This window comes from Caenorhabditis elegans, chromosome V (assembly GCF_000002985.6).
Source record: "Caenorhabditis elegans chromosome V".
Taxonomy (NCBI): domain Eukaryota; kingdom Metazoa; phylum Nematoda; class Chromadorea; order Rhabditida; family Rhabditidae; genus Caenorhabditis; species Caenorhabditis elegans.
In genome coordinates, this window is record NC_003283.11 from 3,333,362 (window position 1) to 3,349,512 (window position 16,151).

The window sequence follows — 16,151 nt, forward strand, 5'->3', positions numbered from 1 at the left end:
ACTTATCAACTTTTGCTAACACTAGCTTTTTAGCCTATCTGTACCGGTCTACGCGGTCCTGTTTACTTTTGATAAAATTAAGGAGACGCTAAAGATCAGAATTACGTTTTCGTAGCATTCGATTAGACATCTCGCAGATGAAATACTTTTCGAACTCTTCAGATTCGCACGACAACTTCCTTGTCTCATGCCATAAAGATCCCTATCGAAATCTTAACCTGTTTTTGCCATTTTGACCTTGGGATACTACTGAATTCTTTTAGAGAGAACTTTATTCGTTTTTTCTATTTTTGAGAGAACTATATTCGCATTCGAGAAGTCTATCTCTTGTGAAAAAAAATAAGAAAATGTCTCCACAAGACCCTGTTTATTCACAAAACGATCCACTGTTGTTAGGCAATTCAAATAGGTAAGTTTATTTTTTCTGTATGCACCGAGCTCGAGGATTGGCCCGGGCTTATCGGCTTTAGGCCTTTGTCAACACAATAAGATCTAACGTAGAAAATAAAGAAAAGTCACGAGCCCTAAGTTCTACGACAAAGATTTAGTCTCTTAGGCTTAGACAATCAGTAGTGTGTTTATTCATTCTAAGAAACATTCGTGAATCTTTGCTTGATGTAATCCTTTACTATTAATAAAGAGCTGGTTGCGTGTTTCCAGAAGTTTTAGTATATGCAGTCTTCGTAGTCTGCGAAATTTTTGGTTTTGGAAAGGTATTGATACTGTAAGGTTACTCTAGTTGTAAAAAAAAAGCCAATATCCGTTTCCCAATTATTGAAAACATTACCAAATCCGCTTTACTTAACTAGTCTCTTAATAGATAAATGAACTGTTTTTCAATCATTTCAAAAACCTCTCATATATTTTTCAAGGTCACGATCAAGTGTTCCTTGGAAAGCCACCGCTAAGATAGCTACAGTTTTCATTGGAATCCTTTTCATTACATCGCCAATTGTTTTCGGGTTGACCGGAGTTGTTGGCAAAAATAATGAACACCAACACAGTAAGTACAGGTATCCCTGTTGAACAGTACAGTGAGTTATGTTCAGGCTCTCTTGCAAATGAAACATCATGGAATAATGCAACAGAATATGCTAACCTCAGTGAGAATTATATAGCTATAAAGTAACTATTCTGATGTTGTCTTTTCAGAAAACCATTCGACATCCTTCACAGAAATGAAAAAGTCTCTTATACTGAATCAAAATAAGAATGGAACAGTCGCAGATTACGCAACTTTTGAGTACAACGTTACGAGCGACGAGTACCTACGGCTCAACGATGATGGAACTAAAATTCAACCATGGATCGTGAAGAATATAGAGCGAAAAGTCAAGTTTTATTATTTCGAAAGTATATCCGCCATTGAACAGACTGCATTTATACACAAGATAGAACCAAACGAGGACGGAGTGGTGTGTTTTCCATTCAGCTTATTTATTTTAAAGTATACTCCAGATTTATTGGAAATTTGAATTGGTGGACACTCCTGAAATGTTTGTAAATCAAGTAACAATTACCATGAAGTACCTGTATAAAATCATCAACAACAAAGGAAAAGCAGAAATGTGTATCGATGATTCTTTAAAGGTTTAAAAAATCATCCTAACTCTTTCAGTTGTTAATTACAGAACTGCTCGGATCTTCCGAAAGATGACGAATTGATGATTTTTCATCCAAAATTCAAAACGTTTTTCATTGGCGTGAGTTTACATTGGATTTTTGAAAATGAGCTGCACCCCACATAATAGATGATTGCAGATCAAGATGTTCAAGAGAGAAGATTTTCCAGAAACCGGTTGGTGGGACACAAGCGAAATGGGCAGTTTTTCCGTGAAAGTCGGATCTCGTAAGTGAAGAAGTGCTCATCGTTAGGGAGGTAGTCTTCAGATTTCGTTTTTTAAAGGTGGGCAACGCTGAGTGGTATAAATCACTTTAAAACAAGAACATTGGGCCACAATGACAGAATATTTAAGTTTAAATATTTAAATAATTTTTATAGATTCACATGTTTTTTTTTTGAAAATTGATAAAATCTCAGTTTCCTCTTAATTAAATTTCTCCGTAACTTAAAATTTAAAAATAATTATCACACTTTTTAAATGTTGTAAATTCGAACAAAAAGTTTTAATTATATTTTTTTAGAATTAATATAACAGTGTCATTACGTAGTATTGTATGCCATTTGAATCGAACTTTTTTTAAAACTCTACTATGCCTTCAAACTAATTCCAAAATGACACGGATTTAACTTTTATAGAGATTGGATCATCTTCCGATAACACTAATTTTCTTTTAATATAAATATAATTTTCAGAGAAACGATTTTATACCAATCTCTACACAGAAACTGGAGGCATAGTTGAGGCCGCTCCCCGTTCCCCATCTAGCTTCGACGAAAAGTTAAAATACATAGTTGGAATTAACAACTTTAACATGATCCAAAACTTTTATAGTCATCCTTGCTCCTTTAAAAATTTCGCACAGGAAAAAGATTTCTTGTTGGGAATCGGCTATTTAAAGAAGATAATTCCGGATGAGGATGCTTGGGTATTAAAAAAAAATTTTATTTACACAAGTTAATCGAGATTTATGTTTTAGATTTACTGGAATATAAATATGCATGATGATAAAAAACAATTAATGCATTTACAAATTGAAATATTACAAATGCAAGAGATTGTCAATCATGGAGGAATAGCTGAATTCTGTCCAAATTCTCTAGATGTCGGAAAAAAACAAGTTTGAACTATCCAAGTTTTAAATTTCAGAATTGCATGGATATTCCGACTAATGGTAGCTTACAATTTGAGAAGCCACCATTTGATAAATTCTTCATTGGTGTGAGTTAACTATCTATTTTCTCTGGTGAGGCATTTATATTAATATGAGATTTCCCGTTTCAGATTAAAATGCTCAACAATATGACAACTAATCATACCAATCTGCCAAAGATAGACAATGTGGGCAGTTTTAATGTTAACGGCCATTGGAGTGAGTAGAAAAATTTCATATTTCAAAAAATCAAGCTGTTCATTTCTTATTGTTGTATTCACAGGGCTAATTCGCCGTCGTGAAAAGTTTGAAAGACAGACCGAGCCCATTCAATTAATTCCGGAATCCGGACAAAACTACATAAAATTCACGTACGACGTTATCAACAATGTCTATTCGCACAAAAATGAAGATGGGTCAGACATTTTACCAACGGATGTTCAGTCCATTGAAAGAATAGTAGACGATGGCAACAATGAAGCATTCATACAGCAAGAATGGCCTGATGAGTCGACTGGTTATGCAAGTTTACATGTTTGTCAGCCTAGAATTATACATAAATGAATTCTAGATACATTGGGTGTTCAAATTGAAAAACAATGGGAAATCCGTAAAAAAAGTGGTGATCAAAATGGAGGGAATAGACGATATTTTGAAGGAAGACGCAGGAATTATTGAAGCTTGTTCAAACTATAACATAGTATGAAATATGAAATTACCTTTGTAATGTTAATATCCTTCAGAATTGCACAAATATTCCGACAAACAAAAGTTTGATAATGGAGTATCCAGTTGATATGCTATACATAAATGTAAGTTTACTATGAGAAAAAAATCCTGGCGGCTGGTGGAAAAAAAAACAACTGCAAAAAACCGTCCAGCAGCTAAACAGAGTGTGAAAAAAAGTTTAGGCTATTTAGGTTGTAAGCTGATTTTTTTGATGTAACAATGTTGGGCGCCTTAATAGTGATATACAAAATTATATAAATTTCAGGTTGTTCTTGTCGAGAATATAAGACTCTTTAAAACCGATGTCAAGGATAGAATGAATGTGGAAACGTTTTCAATTGAAGTTTACTGGCGTGAGTCAATTTTACACAGAAAACATGTAAACTGAAACCCTGTTCAGAAGAAACTCCTGAAACTTCCACAGCAACTACGGATGTTTCTCAAATGACAACTACGCCTAGAAGCATTGAAACAACTACACCTTCAACTTCAAATGACACTGGTGCGTTTTTTTTTTCACACTTAGATGTTATTACATTTTTTTTACAAAACCTATGAAAAAGATGGTTTCTTAAATACACATAATTCAGAATCCAATCAAGATGTAATCTCAACGCCATTACTAGCTTGGCGGCAAGGGCATATCGATTTGGGACGAATATCAAGAGAAAACCATGTGAAATTCACGTACGATGTCATGAGGGACACGTATTCACACACTCAGCTGAATGGATCTTCATATGTACCGTATAATGTTGCCAATATTGAACGAGTAGTGGATAAGCGACTGAATCAAGTTTATTTACATAGGAACGATTCAAAAAAAGATACTTATGTACATCTGTAACTTTTGAAATTTCAATTTTTCTTTCATTTTCAGTTAAATTGGGTATTCGATATGACGATCGATGGGAAAGTTGTAGACAAATTGACAATTAAAGTACCCGGAATGGAACAACAACAACTGGGCATTAGAGCGTCATTAGAAATTTGTCTAATTTATGGATACGAGGTCTGAAAGAGTTTCAGTCTTATCATTTAATCGTTTGATTTTCAGAAGTGCATCGCGATTCCGATTAGCGGAGGATTGACGATTGAGTATCCTCAATTCTCTATTTTCAAGATTGCAGTGAGTTTTTCAATGCAGGCCATTAGATGCAGGCTATTAGCAATGCAGGCTATCAGGCTATTTATTGTTAGATATATGTACATTTGTATGAACAATTTATTAAGTATAAACATGGGCTGAGTATTCGCGACCAATGATCTCCAAATCCAGGGAAAAGTTGTCCCAATGTATGCACATATATACATAGATCAGACAGATTGCAATGAAAACCAAAAAATTAGAATATTATTAGAAACTATTAGAAAGCTCAGTGTACCAAAATGTTTCAGAATGTTCAAATTTTACTGTTTACCGTATATTACTCATTAGCGTTGCATCCCTTTATGTCTAAAAATTATTTTTATGAACATTTCTGAAAGGCATTTTTAAACACTAATTCTCACTTAATTTCCCTTCCAACTTTTCGAAGTTTCCATCGGAAATTATTTCAGTGCATTTTTGCACAGTTTTCCATCAAAAAGTTGTTTTGTATACTTTTAGTGTTATCAAGAAATTTTTAAAAAGTTGAGAAAGAACGGAAATACTAACATTTTTAAATTTATCGGTATGTTTTTTTAAGTACACATGCTACGAAAATAAGGAAGACAACACGGATCTGATACTTTTCAAATCTGAACTGAAGGAAGGACTCAATGTGGAAAGTCTCTCAGTCGAAGTCAACTGGAGTAAGTCATCGTCTTTTAAAATAAATTTTTATTTTCTTAAAGGTGGAGTAGCACAAGTGTGGAAATTTCTTTGAAGTACGCCTAATAGTAAGGTCATTGTGGTACCTCATGCATGTTTTAAACACATGGCGCTACTCCACCTTCAACTTTTGATATATATTTTATCTGCACTCCATGTACTGTTCATGTATCTTTCCTATTCAAAATTGTAATTTTTCAGCTACCAAAGGACCACTCACCAACCAAACTACACTGCCAACCTGATTGTTGATATATAAGATTGGCTTCGTCAAACAATAATGTTTATTTTATTTTCATTCAAAATTGACAATCAAACAAATAAATGGCAGTTTACCAGCTTTGAATTATCATGATTTGTTGTGTTGAAAATGTGGAAGCTAAATAAAACCTATTTTTTTCGAGAATCTGTCTGTTTTTGGGTTGTTTATACAGAAATATTGGGCGCTTAGATAGCCTGCTAAAGGCTAAAAAATATAGCTTTTGCGATCGAACACCTGACACGCGTACATCACATGCCGTTGGTCCCTAGCCCGCTTGTGAAACAATTGACATCGAAGAAACTCAGACCCAGTGGGGTAGGTAGTTCGAATTTTATACTTTACTTTCCATCGTTTAAACTTCTTTTTTTCAGTTTTGAATCAAAATCTCAATTTGGTAATTGCCGGGAATGAGGTGTTACACCATTCTTGGAGCATTCCTCCTTGCAATCGTTTATGGATCCAGCCCGAATAGTGAAACAAGTATTATCGAGTCAGGAACTGGAACAAATTGCACTGAACTCACATTTAAAAAATTCTTCGTGTGCCTTTATGTAAGTTCTGGGAATGACTTGTCCGTAACATATATTTTTTGAGCGATTCGGAGATTTCATGACAAAAATGTATTTTTTGGATGTGAAGAGTCCAAATAGTATGAATAAATTCAAAACATCATGCCTCTCCATGGCCGACTGCACCGAGTCTTTCGAGTGTCAAAATAATAAAGAACCTACCGACTCCTCCAAAAAAGTGAGGGAGTCTTGTGAGACGCTGAACTTCCTGGGCACAGATTTTATAACCTGTCTGACAAAGTTGGAGGAATTGAAGCCGGCCCCCGAGTGTTACAAGACGTGGGGTCCGTTTGATGGATTTATCATAAAAGACAAGCTTCCGGACGAATTGTGCAAAAACATGGTTGGAAAAGACAATTGCATGAAGAAATTGGTCAGCGAAACTTGTGGAGAGGAGGACTCGCAGAAATTGTTGAATGTTAGTCTCAGCTTTAAAGTTAGAAAATATTATAATTATTTTAAATATTTCAGATGCTCAAAAATACAACCGAATATAGACACTGTGACTTCAGTAAACTCTAAGCTGAAATTGCTCAAAGCTATTTTAATTGTTTTTTTTTCTGAAATAAACTCTTAGAGAACCATTTTGACATACATAGTTGGATCTACATAACAATGACGATTTTCAGAAATTTACAGAGTTTCAAAATGATTATGAATGATTATCTCGTTTCTGAAAACATTTATCAATTGCTAACCACAAATTACAGCTCATAGGTAAAATTAAAACGTTCTGCCGTGTTTAGCACGTCCTTAAGGAATCCACCGACATCTTTCCGTGTTTCGTTTTTGATCAGAAAATCCTCAACGTTGATGGGATCACCTAACGGTTTGCAATACTCATTCTGTAAAAAATCCAAGAGTTGAACTATTAATAAATGATACAACTCACTGGTTTTGCAAACATTCGATCTCCAGCCTTACATCCATACAATGAGTTGAATAACGGATATTGACGTACTGCCGCATTTCGAGAAATTTCCAACGGATGATGGTCGGGGATCAACTCGTTTTTCCTACCAGTATGCTTGCAAAGACCTCCGATTACAGTTTCCAGGGCTTCTTTCAGCTGAAAAATACCACCTTAAAAATTATCATTTCTTTTTATTCACCTGCTGCTCATTGACCGACTTCTCCGCTGCCATTTTCATAAGAACTCTCATCGCCATTACATTGATCAGATCTTCATAGCCAATTTCTGGCTTATACCATCCATCCACGGGTTTCTGAAAGCTAAGCAGCGTTATAATCTTTTTTCAATAGTTATGTAATCTACCACTGCATCAGTCTCTCCTAACATTTTAACATCACGAAGGGTACATTCGAGAGCACCGGTCCATACACTTTCGTTTATATAACTATTGGCAACTGGATAAATTAAATGCATAATTTCGTGTGTGGTAATGAAGTAGGTATCGGCCATCTGGAATATAAAGATTGGAACACCTCAGCTCGCAATCACTAACCGTCTTTTCTTGTTGAGTAAGATCATTCCTAGTAATTACGGTGAGAAGGTGATTTCCACCATTATACTGAAATGCGTCATTCTCCGGACTCGCAATAATTGCATGAAACAGGAAGTTGACATCGAATCTCCGAATCTTACTCATCAAATTTTCCATCGAGGCAGTTGTTGCTCCGATTCGGAGAATTGGCTCACTTACTTTCCTTTGGATGTCTCTGAAAACACAATTTATACATATATAATAGACTTAAAATTCTTCAGGTGAGGTTGGAGAGGGTAGAAAACCTACTCAGGGGATAACAAGCTTTTTAATCGATAGTATTCAGTTTCATATGTCAACTTTGCCGTTTCAAAGACCTTCACATCGTTGTGATCGTAGAATGCAAAAAATTGTTTCGACGTTTCAATGCTCTTTTTAATATGCGTTTTTGCTTTGTCTGATATCGAACTACTCTCCAGTTCAGCTATGATCCGTATCTTCAAAGTTTCAGAAATGTTATGGAGAAATTGATTTTCCACGGAAAAAGGAATGTTCATCTGGTTTAGGATTTCAACGTTTGCATGAAGAGCGTTGTAAAATATATTGACATTCTGAATTATAACTCATTAAGAATTGATATGAATGTTGTGCTTACCGTTGAGTTCAAGCCATCAAGCCGTTTCATGACCTCTTTAAATTTTTCAGAGCTATTCAGTCCATCAGCAATGTAGTTGTAGTATCCAAGGGACAACACTTCCATTTCAATACACCACTGTGTTAGATTTGAAATATTTACAAGATCTTCCAGTGAAGTATATGTTCCATTGTTGACAAATGTTTCGTTGGGTTGCTAAATGCATATTTATTAAAAGGTTACAAACGGGGAAAAATCTTACATGTACTTCCAGCTCTTCAATTCGGGAAAGTGGAGAATGACTAGATCTCCGGTCACATGCTATCGAAAGAAAAAGCTCGGCGACACCTGTTCGAATCAATTTGAACTCACTACACTTTGAAAACGTTTCATCTGATGGATCAGGAAGTTGAAACATTAATCCGTCTATGATTTGCAAAAAAGAAACTGGGACCCAGAAACTAGAAAATATAGATAAGTTGCTCCCCAGATTTTGAATTTTATACTATTTTTTTGCAATCAAAATTATGAAAATGTTTGTAAACACGTACTCGTTTAGTTCATACATTTACATGTTATTTCGAAGATCTAGTGGTGCAAAGCACCACGGATAGGCTGCCCTGTGAGACTCCGGTTCTTGGTGATCCACCTGGATCGAACACTTTCGTGGGAAAACCGAGTTCAATCCCTGCTTCCTTTAACGGCTACAGTCTCCGGCTCGGACGTGGCTTCTTCTGAAGCCCAGAGAGAGCACCACCAGGAAAATCGCCGAAATCGCACCTGCCTCCCATAGAAGTCCTACAAACAAGATTCCCTCTCTCATTCTTGTGAACTTCGAAAATGTTATCCCATTGATCTTAGAGGACAATTCAACCTCCAGATTGCTCTTTTTCCCAATACTCCACCGAACAGTGTAAAGAAACATATCTTCCCTATCTAACGACTTCCTTGTGTTAGCCCTGTGGGCTGTATTACTCTCCTAATTCCTCATGACAAGAAGCTTATTTTTTCTTACTCTCGCCAACAATCGAATGATAAAAACGTGGGCAGGGCATTTGGTGTAACTAGGGGAGGGGCTTACCCTGTTTATGTCCTTGATGATCGGATCTACTGGATGATGAAACTATAAAATGTGTGCTCGTTCCTTCTGTCGTCATTTTTTTTGAAATTTTTTGTTTCAGCAAATACTAAGAAATAGAGAATAATTTCAGAAAAATGAACCAATTCATTCTCGCTGCTTTCCTTCTGGCTGCCATCTTTGCGGTGTCTGAAGCCGCAGTTGCTAAGAAGAAGGTTAAGGTTTGTAGTGACTCTTATTCGAAAATTTAAAAAAAAAACATTTTCAGGAAGGAGAGTCGCTTGTCATCGACTCTATGAACAGATTGCATCGAATTTTGTGAATCGAGTCGTAGGCACCCAAAACTTTTCTTGAGCTATTCCTAGAACTACGACAGTTGCCACAGTGTTCAATATCATCTTTGAAAACGTTTATAAACAAGGTAGCACAGTGGAAATCTTCTGTCGTTCGCTTTTCCCGTGTACTTTCTGACCCTATGCTTTTCTTTCAGAAAATGACAAGTTTTCTCCTACTTGCCATCATTGGCACTGTTCTTGTAGGAGTGGCTCATGGAGCACCTGTTGCGTCAAAAGACACCAATTGTACTGAAGGATCGCTTGATGCAATTTTATGTCTCCTGGTATGCGTAAAATAATTTTATGGTATTTGAATACTTTTTCAATGACCAACTTTTATATTCAGAATCTGCAAAAATTCGCCGAACGATCTCACGAGCTTGATATGAATGACAAAGACGAGTTGAAGGGCTTCAAGGATACTTGCGATTCTCTGCGAAGCTGTCTGGCCAATCTCAAATGCTCACCAGTGCCAAAGGATCAGAAAGAAGCAGCGCTCAGGAGTATAGAAAAGTATTGCGATGCTGTTGTGTACGTATACAGTGATTTTGCACAGTGCAGGGAAAAATTGAACGCAAAAAAATCAAAGTGTTTTGATGACTGGGACCCAATTCCAAATGTTCATAAAGAAAACGACCCGAAAAAAGTTGAGCAATTGAAAAAGGACACTTGCAAAAATTATTTCGGAAAGGATGACTGCTTGAAGAAAGAGGTTATTGAAATATGCAGTCAACAGGAATGGGATAAGCTCCGCGAGGTAAACTATATGAACTGTTACCATTGAAAAAGCTTGTTTATTTTCAGCACTTCATCGGTTTTTCTGGAGCACTTGTGAGCGAATGCGACTTCAGCAGACTTAGATAAATATTTACTTATTTAATGAACTGAAATATACTTTTTTTTAATAGTTTGTTATGTACAGAATGCTTCACCGGAACAAAAACTAGCGGAAACTGATGGCCATAAAGATCACCGATTTTGCTAATATACATACAATACAATAAAACGTTCAGGAAACAGTGGTTCAAAAACTCTTTCTCCTCACCACTAGACACATTTTTATCTAACACTTTGAAATTTTAACAACACATGTCGCTAGTTCCGAACATTTTTGACCTCGACAGTGAAATGTGAGCAGTTGGCGCCGGTCACAAACATTTTTGAACCCGACAGAAATATCTTCTCTTTTTTTCTATCTTATGGATCAAACTTCGTCTAGTCTCAACGAAACTACTAAAACAGCGGCGCCAATTGCTAACGTCTTACAATCGAGGTCAAAATGCACGGAACAAGTGGCATGTGATCTTCTGCTGGAGTGTAGGTTAAAAAGCGGCTAGTCGCGAAAGTGAACGTGCTGAGCAGAAATCCAGACTCATACTGACCAGAAACTTTTGCGATGGACTTCTTGATCTAACCAAAGCTTGTGCTGAAGGAGAGGCGATGCTTGAGAGACACCAGGGATGGGTTTTTTCCGGCAAATTGACGAATCGGCAAATCGGCAAAGTGCAGGAATTGAAATATCCGGCAAATTGACACACTGCCGGAATTGGAATTCTTGGCAAATTGGCAAATTGCCGGAATTGGAATTCTTGGCAAATTGGTAAATTGCCGGAATTGGAATTCTTGGCAAATTGGCAAATTGCCGGAATTGAAATTACCAGCAAATCGGCAAACAGCCGGAATTGAAGTTTCCGGCAAATCGGTAAATTGCTGGAATTGAAATTTCCGGCAAATCGGTAAATTGCTGGAATAGAAGTTTCCGGTAAATCGGCACATTGCCGGAATTGCAATTTCCGGCAAATCGGCAAATAGCCGGAATTTAATTTTTCGGCAAATTGGCACATTGCCGGAATTGAAATTTCCGGCAAATCGGCAAATTGCCGGAATTTAATTTTTCGGCAAATTGGCACATTGCCGGAATTGAAATTTCCGGCAAATCGGCAAATAGCCGAAATTGAAAATTCATGCAAATCGGCAAATTTGCGGAATTCGCCGTTTTTTCGGCAAATTGTTGTTAGGCACTTTATTTTTGGAAATTTCGGAATTTTAATTTTTATCGGTAAAATTTTAAATAGAAAGTTTTAAGTGTTTCCGTGTTATAAAAAATCCCCCTTAAAAGTTCCGGCAAATTGATGTTCGGCAAATCTGCAATTTGCCGAATATCAAAATTTTGGTAAGTCGGCATATCGGCAAATTGCCGGAAATAAAAATTTCCGGCAAATCGGCAATCCGACAATATTTTTACCAAACGGCAACTGCCGCCCATCCCTGTGACTCTTTTCCGGAAAAGTTTGAAGAAAAGCTATTAGATGATTTGAAATAATTTATTACACAGAATAAATAGTTGAATTATAGGTTTTTCATCGGGAATGAATTGGGAAAACGGTTTAAACAACAGTTATGTGCTCTTATTCTTACACTTCAACTGAATATGAAACTAACATCTTCTTACAGAAAACCGATAAGATTGGCCAACGCGAAAACAATCAATAGCGAATTTATTGCCATCATCTGAATATTCAATCGAATACTCATTGCCACCAGCATAGTCCGGCTTGAAAACTTTTGCAATGTCGACTGGATTTGACTGTGGCACATTGAAATATATGCGGCATGTTCGGAATGAACTTCTTTTCATAAGATCCTGCAAAATATGAAATAACAAACAAACAAACAATATGCACTTACATCTCTAACTTTAATTGCATTTTCTACTGAAAAGACATCAGTTCTGCAACCAAATTCTTCAAAGTGAAAAAGATGTTCTAGTTGGTCACTGTTGTCCAGTAGAGAATTGCAAAGTTCGAAATTCTTTGCAGTTTTCCATTGGTTTAAATGAGTAATCTGGGCGAGTTGATTAGTTTGGCTTGGATTGCTCAAATTAATTGTTTCCAGTGTTTTTTCATTGAGACATTGTAGAATAATAAGAACATCATTGAATGAGAAGTTGGAAAGGGAGATTTGCTTCACATGAACACTTTTCTCAGATTTCAAAGAGTTGATGAAAGATGTGATAATGTCAGTTCTATCCTCTGCATAGTTATAAATGTGCAATTTGGATACGTTATTCCATACTGTCTTCAGATCCTTGACCGCTATTCCGAGAAAGTTCTCATTTTCAAATCGCTTTTCTTGATCCTTGTAAGTCACAGTCGTACCATTATCAACATCCGAATATTTGATTTCATTTTCGTCAAAATCCAGAATACTTTGATCATCGCTAAAGTCAAAAGTAATTGTATCAAAGGAGACACCATGCATATCGATGGCCGTCCTCAAACCTTGACATACTTTACGAGACGCCAATCTGTAATATAAATTCACGTCTTTCCAGATTAAAAAAAACAACTCACAAATCCAATGGATCCAACTTTTCCAAAACTAGATTGGCAGTATCCAGAGGAAGATTGAGCAAAGATTCTTGCTCCTTTGTTAGATCAGGAGGAGCATCCACGTTGGAGTCAGACATTTTCCGCAATTTATCTGAAAATGTGGCAGTTAATATTTGGAAAATGTAAGAGGAAATGCACAATAAAGTGGACACAAGTGATTTGAAATTGTTGAAATTATTTTGTACAATCTCTAAATAAATTAAGAACAAATTGATAACAAATTAGAGCGATAAGAATAAATTATGAAATGATTAGAAAATGATTTCATTTTATTAAAACGTGGCTCAGGTATTTCGAACAGTTGAAAAGAGCAAAACGTCTCAATGAACTTTTTGGATAATAGCAAAAGGAGGACAAACCAGACAGCTGTGCATTTTGTCGTCAAATCATGCGCTTGCAGACGGTTTTTTGGTGGCAAAAAGAGGAACGTCTCACCAATTTTTTTCTAACTTCTAAGCCTAAAAATTAGAAACCTAAAATACAAATAAACTTCACATTTTGATTAAATTATCAAATTTAAAATAAATGAAAGGAAGGATTGGAAAACGTATTGGAAACTATTTTTGGGTAAGGTATACTACACAAATACCATTTTTCTATCTTTCGTGTCGTGGTCTTGCGAGACCATGGCTATCTATCAGAAGGGGCGCAACAAATTTTCGGCATTTCCGTACACATGGGCTACTGCTGAACATCAAAGTACAATAAATTGAAATGTGGGGCAACCCGTCCAAACAATGCAAAAAAATGGAATCAGGATCTGAAACAAACTACACATAGACAACTTAACGGGAGACTGTGACTTGCTTTATTACTTTCAAAGTGGGAGCGACTTGGGAATTTCAGGACAAAATTTTATTTTCTGGTTCTAACTCATTTTAGAGAAATTCAGGACTGTTTTGAGTTTCTTAAGTGTGGAAAGGAAATTAAAGATTTTGCAATTAAAAAACCATTTTACACGATGCCTATTTCATTTGAAGGGTCCTAACTTGCTAACTTTTGAATCGTAGATACTGTATTAAAAATTTTGTAGTCATGAATACTACAATCCATTTGAGGCAGATTCCTAAACCGATTCTTGATCCAACGTCCCTGATCATCCAGAAAATATTTCGTTTTTTTTCACGACTAGACGCTATTTTATCTGACCCTTTAACAGATGCCACTTGTTCCGTGCATTTTGACCTCGATTGTAAGGCGTTAGCAATTGGCGCCACTATTTTAGTTGTTTGGTTCGGACAAAATGAAGTTTGATCAATGGGATAGAGAAAAAGAGAAAAAAAGTTCCTGTCGGGTTCAAAATTGTTTTCGACAGGCGCCAACTGCTAACATTTCGCATTCGTGGTCAAAATGTTCGGAACTAGCGACATGTGCTGTTGCAGTGTCACATAAAAAAGTGTCTATGAAAATTGTTCTCAAAGATTGGGTTGTAGTATTTATGATTAGAGAAAATTAAAAACTAAATCTGCAAATGTTAAATATGGGATCACGATTAAGGTTTAAATGCCTGACATTTATCAAAAATTAAAAGTACATCATTGGACTGGAAGTGCCTCTTAATTTAAGTTTCTAAATATGAAAAAAAAATCAAAGATTTGAGAAGATTGAATAGTGCTTTAGTTTTGATTATTTTAACTCACGTTTAAGGTAAGTATTTGAATGTACTTCAGGACTTCAAAGTGCAACCTATGTCGAAGAAAAAAATATAATTTAAAAAACCCATCTCAAAAAATTTAGAAAACAAAGGACTAGAAAAAATTGATTTGAAACTGTTTCAGGATTTATTTTTATAAAAACTGTTTGTTCGCATTAAAAACTTTCAGATTTCTCTAAAAATACCTATTTGAAAACTTCTCCAGTTCTCATGTTTGTAAAATATCATTGAAACAACATCATACTTAAAAAAACATTTCTCGGCTAATTTCCAACAACAGCGTTTTATAAAAAAAAGACTCAGCAAAAGTTTTAAACTCCCAAAAGTTCTTCCGTGTTCTTCGTAATTTAGTTTTGAGTTTTATTTCCTGGTTTAAGTTTCACAAAGAAACGTAGATGTGTTTCTCAGCAACTGTCAAAAATCCGAACCTTATCCCTTGAATCACGCGATTGCAAACTCCTCCTCTGACATTTCAACAGTTGCTTTCGTGTTCAAAATAGTTTTCCTCGCAGAGCCGTCTTCTTTTTGTGAAATTTCGTATTTTGTTTAGACTTTCATTAAATGCAATTAATTTTTCAGAAAATGAAACATTTTCTCCTACTTGTCATGGTGTTCGTGGGCTCTGCTCATTGCGCTAGTCAAATCGAAAAACTGAAAAGCGAAAACTGCACGGAGGCTGATAAATTTCTGGAAATGTCTTGTCAATTGGTTGGTTAAAAATTATATAAAACACACTAACTTTCAAAAGTTGTGAGCAAACTTTATACTGAGTGTTTTTATAACTTTTTTTCCAGCGCATGAAAGATTTCCTTGCGAAGATTGACGAACTCGACGTCAAGAATAATAAAAGGTCGCCGAGTTTGATAAATCTTGCACTCAACTTACTGCTTGCTTGAGAACCCTCCAATGCGGCCCAGAAAATCCTGAACGAAAACGAAAGCTGAAATTGATCAGAAACTATTGTGATGGTATTGTTTATGTTACTCAAAATTTTACGGAGTGCGATAAGAAGCTAGAGAGCAAAAATTCCACGTGCTACTCTGCTTGGGACCCATTCCCGGAAAATTTTGAAGAAGAACTAGATGAGAAGAAGAAGAAAGAAATGCTTCAAGAGAACTGCAAAGATTACTTCGGAAAGGACAACTGTATGAAGAAGGAGATCACGGAGACATGTGGGGAAGACGAATGGGTGAAATTCCGCGCTGTAAGTCTTTTTGTGAGAATTTGATGAAAATTGGTTTCAAACCCCATGATTATTTATTAGAAGTAATATTGTATTTTATTTCAGCAATTCATCGGAGTCGGCAATGTTCTCAGCGACTGCGATCTCAAAAAAGCGCTAAAGGATGTTTGATACGCTTGATTTAAATCCCGTCGTTATGTTTTTATTATATCAATAAAGTTGAACATTTAGTTGGGTGCAGTTATAGTATTATTGAAAGGGAGCAAACTATGTTTTAGTTTT

General features: G+C 35.9%; 5 protein-coding genes and 1 pseudogene across 9 annotated transcripts; 4 read left to right on the plus strand and 2 right to left on the minus strand.

Moving 5' to 3' along the window:
* The first annotated feature begins 272 nt into the window (after positions 1-272).
* Positions 273-5,715, plus strand: C17B7.5 (PAW domain-containing protein). Its single transcript, NM_001322507.2, has 21 exons — positions 273-409; positions 873-1,003; positions 1,050-1,103; positions 1,153-1,415; positions 1,459-1,590; positions 1,632-1,703; positions 1,762-1,849; positions 2,318-2,550; positions 2,602-2,727; positions 2,772-2,843; positions 2,907-2,994; positions 3,059-3,297; positions 3,347-3,475; positions 3,519-3,587; positions 3,770-3,857; positions 3,905-4,006; positions 4,095-4,339; positions 4,385-4,516; positions 4,562-4,633; positions 5,193-5,298; positions 5,519-5,715. The coding sequence occupies exons 1-21, from the start codon at positions 348-350 to the stop codon at positions 5,560-5,562; spliced, it is 2,547 nt and encodes an 848-aa protein (NP_001309475.1). The 5' UTR covers positions 273-347; the 3' UTR covers positions 5,563-5,715.
* A 232-nt stretch (positions 5,716-5,947) lies between these two features.
* Positions 5,948-6,728, plus strand: C17B7.4 (T20D4.11-like domain-containing protein). Its single transcript, NM_071525.4, has 3 exons — positions 5,948-6,130; positions 6,174-6,566; positions 6,620-6,728. Exons 1-3 carry the CDS (start codon positions 5,987-5,989, stop codon positions 6,668-6,670), a joined length of 588 nt encoding a protein of 195 aa, NP_503926.1. The 5' UTR covers positions 5,948-5,986; the 3' UTR covers positions 6,671-6,728.
* An 85-nt stretch (positions 6,729-6,813) lies between these two features.
* C17B7.10 (Peptidase_M13_N domain-containing protein) lies at positions 6,814-8,645 on the minus strand (the record flags this gene model as incomplete). 2 transcript variants are annotated; one of them, NM_071526.6, is made up of 8 exons in its annotated part: positions 6,814-6,993; positions 7,041-7,217; positions 7,261-7,374; positions 7,425-7,571; positions 7,615-7,828; positions 7,903-8,204; positions 8,249-8,443; positions 8,490-8,645. In NM_071526.6, 8 exons carry the CDS (start codon positions 8,643-8,645, stop codon positions 6,853-6,855), a joined length of 1,446 nt encoding a protein of 481 aa, NP_503927.2. The 2 variants fall into 2 exon arrangements, with proteins under 2 accessions (NP_503927.2, NP_001309622.1); NM_001322508.3 differs by lacking the exon at positions 8,490-8,645 and having other exon boundaries at positions 6,853-6,993; positions 8,249-8,353.
* A 797-nt stretch (positions 8,646-9,442) lies between these two features.
* C17B7.3 lies at positions 9,443-10,504 on the plus strand (the record flags this gene model as incomplete). 3 transcript variants are annotated; one of them, NR_136360.1, is made up of 5 exons in its annotated part: positions 9,443-9,526; positions 9,574-9,726; positions 9,796-9,924; positions 9,987-10,397; positions 10,445-10,504. NR_136360.1 is itself a non-coding variant. In NM_001322509.1 (3 exons), the coding sequence occupies 3 exons, from the start codon at positions 9,799-9,801 to the stop codon at positions 10,502-10,504; spliced, it is 597 nt and encodes a 198-aa protein (NP_001309623.1). The 3 variants fall into 3 exon arrangements, 2 of the variants coding, with proteins under 2 accessions (NP_001294729.1, NP_001309623.1); NM_001322509.1 differs by lacking the exons at positions 9,443-9,526; positions 9,574-9,726 and having other exon boundaries at positions 9,799-9,924; NM_001307800.1 differs by lacking the exons at positions 9,796-9,924; positions 9,987-10,397; positions 10,445-10,504 and having other exon boundaries at positions 9,574-9,627.
* A 1,446-nt stretch (positions 10,505-11,950) lies between these two features.
* Positions 11,951-13,123, minus strand: fbxa-65 (F-box domain-containing protein). Its single transcript, NM_071528.6, has 3 exons — positions 12,994-13,123; positions 12,329-12,947; positions 11,951-12,284 (listed from the first exon to the last, which is right to left on the minus strand). Exons 1-3 carry the CDS (start codon positions 13,107-13,109, stop codon positions 12,078-12,080), a joined length of 942 nt encoding a protein of 313 aa, NP_503929.1. The 5' UTR covers positions 13,110-13,123; the 3' UTR covers positions 11,951-12,077.
* Positions 13,124-15,268: 2,145 nt separating this feature from the next.
* Positions 15,269-16,040, plus strand: C17B7.2 (annotated as a pseudogene). The gene is made up of 3 exons: positions 15,269-15,394; positions 15,481-15,890; positions 15,975-16,040. Coding segments are annotated over exons 1-3 (602 nt in total).
* The last annotated feature ends 111 nt before the right edge of the window (positions 16,041-16,151 follow it).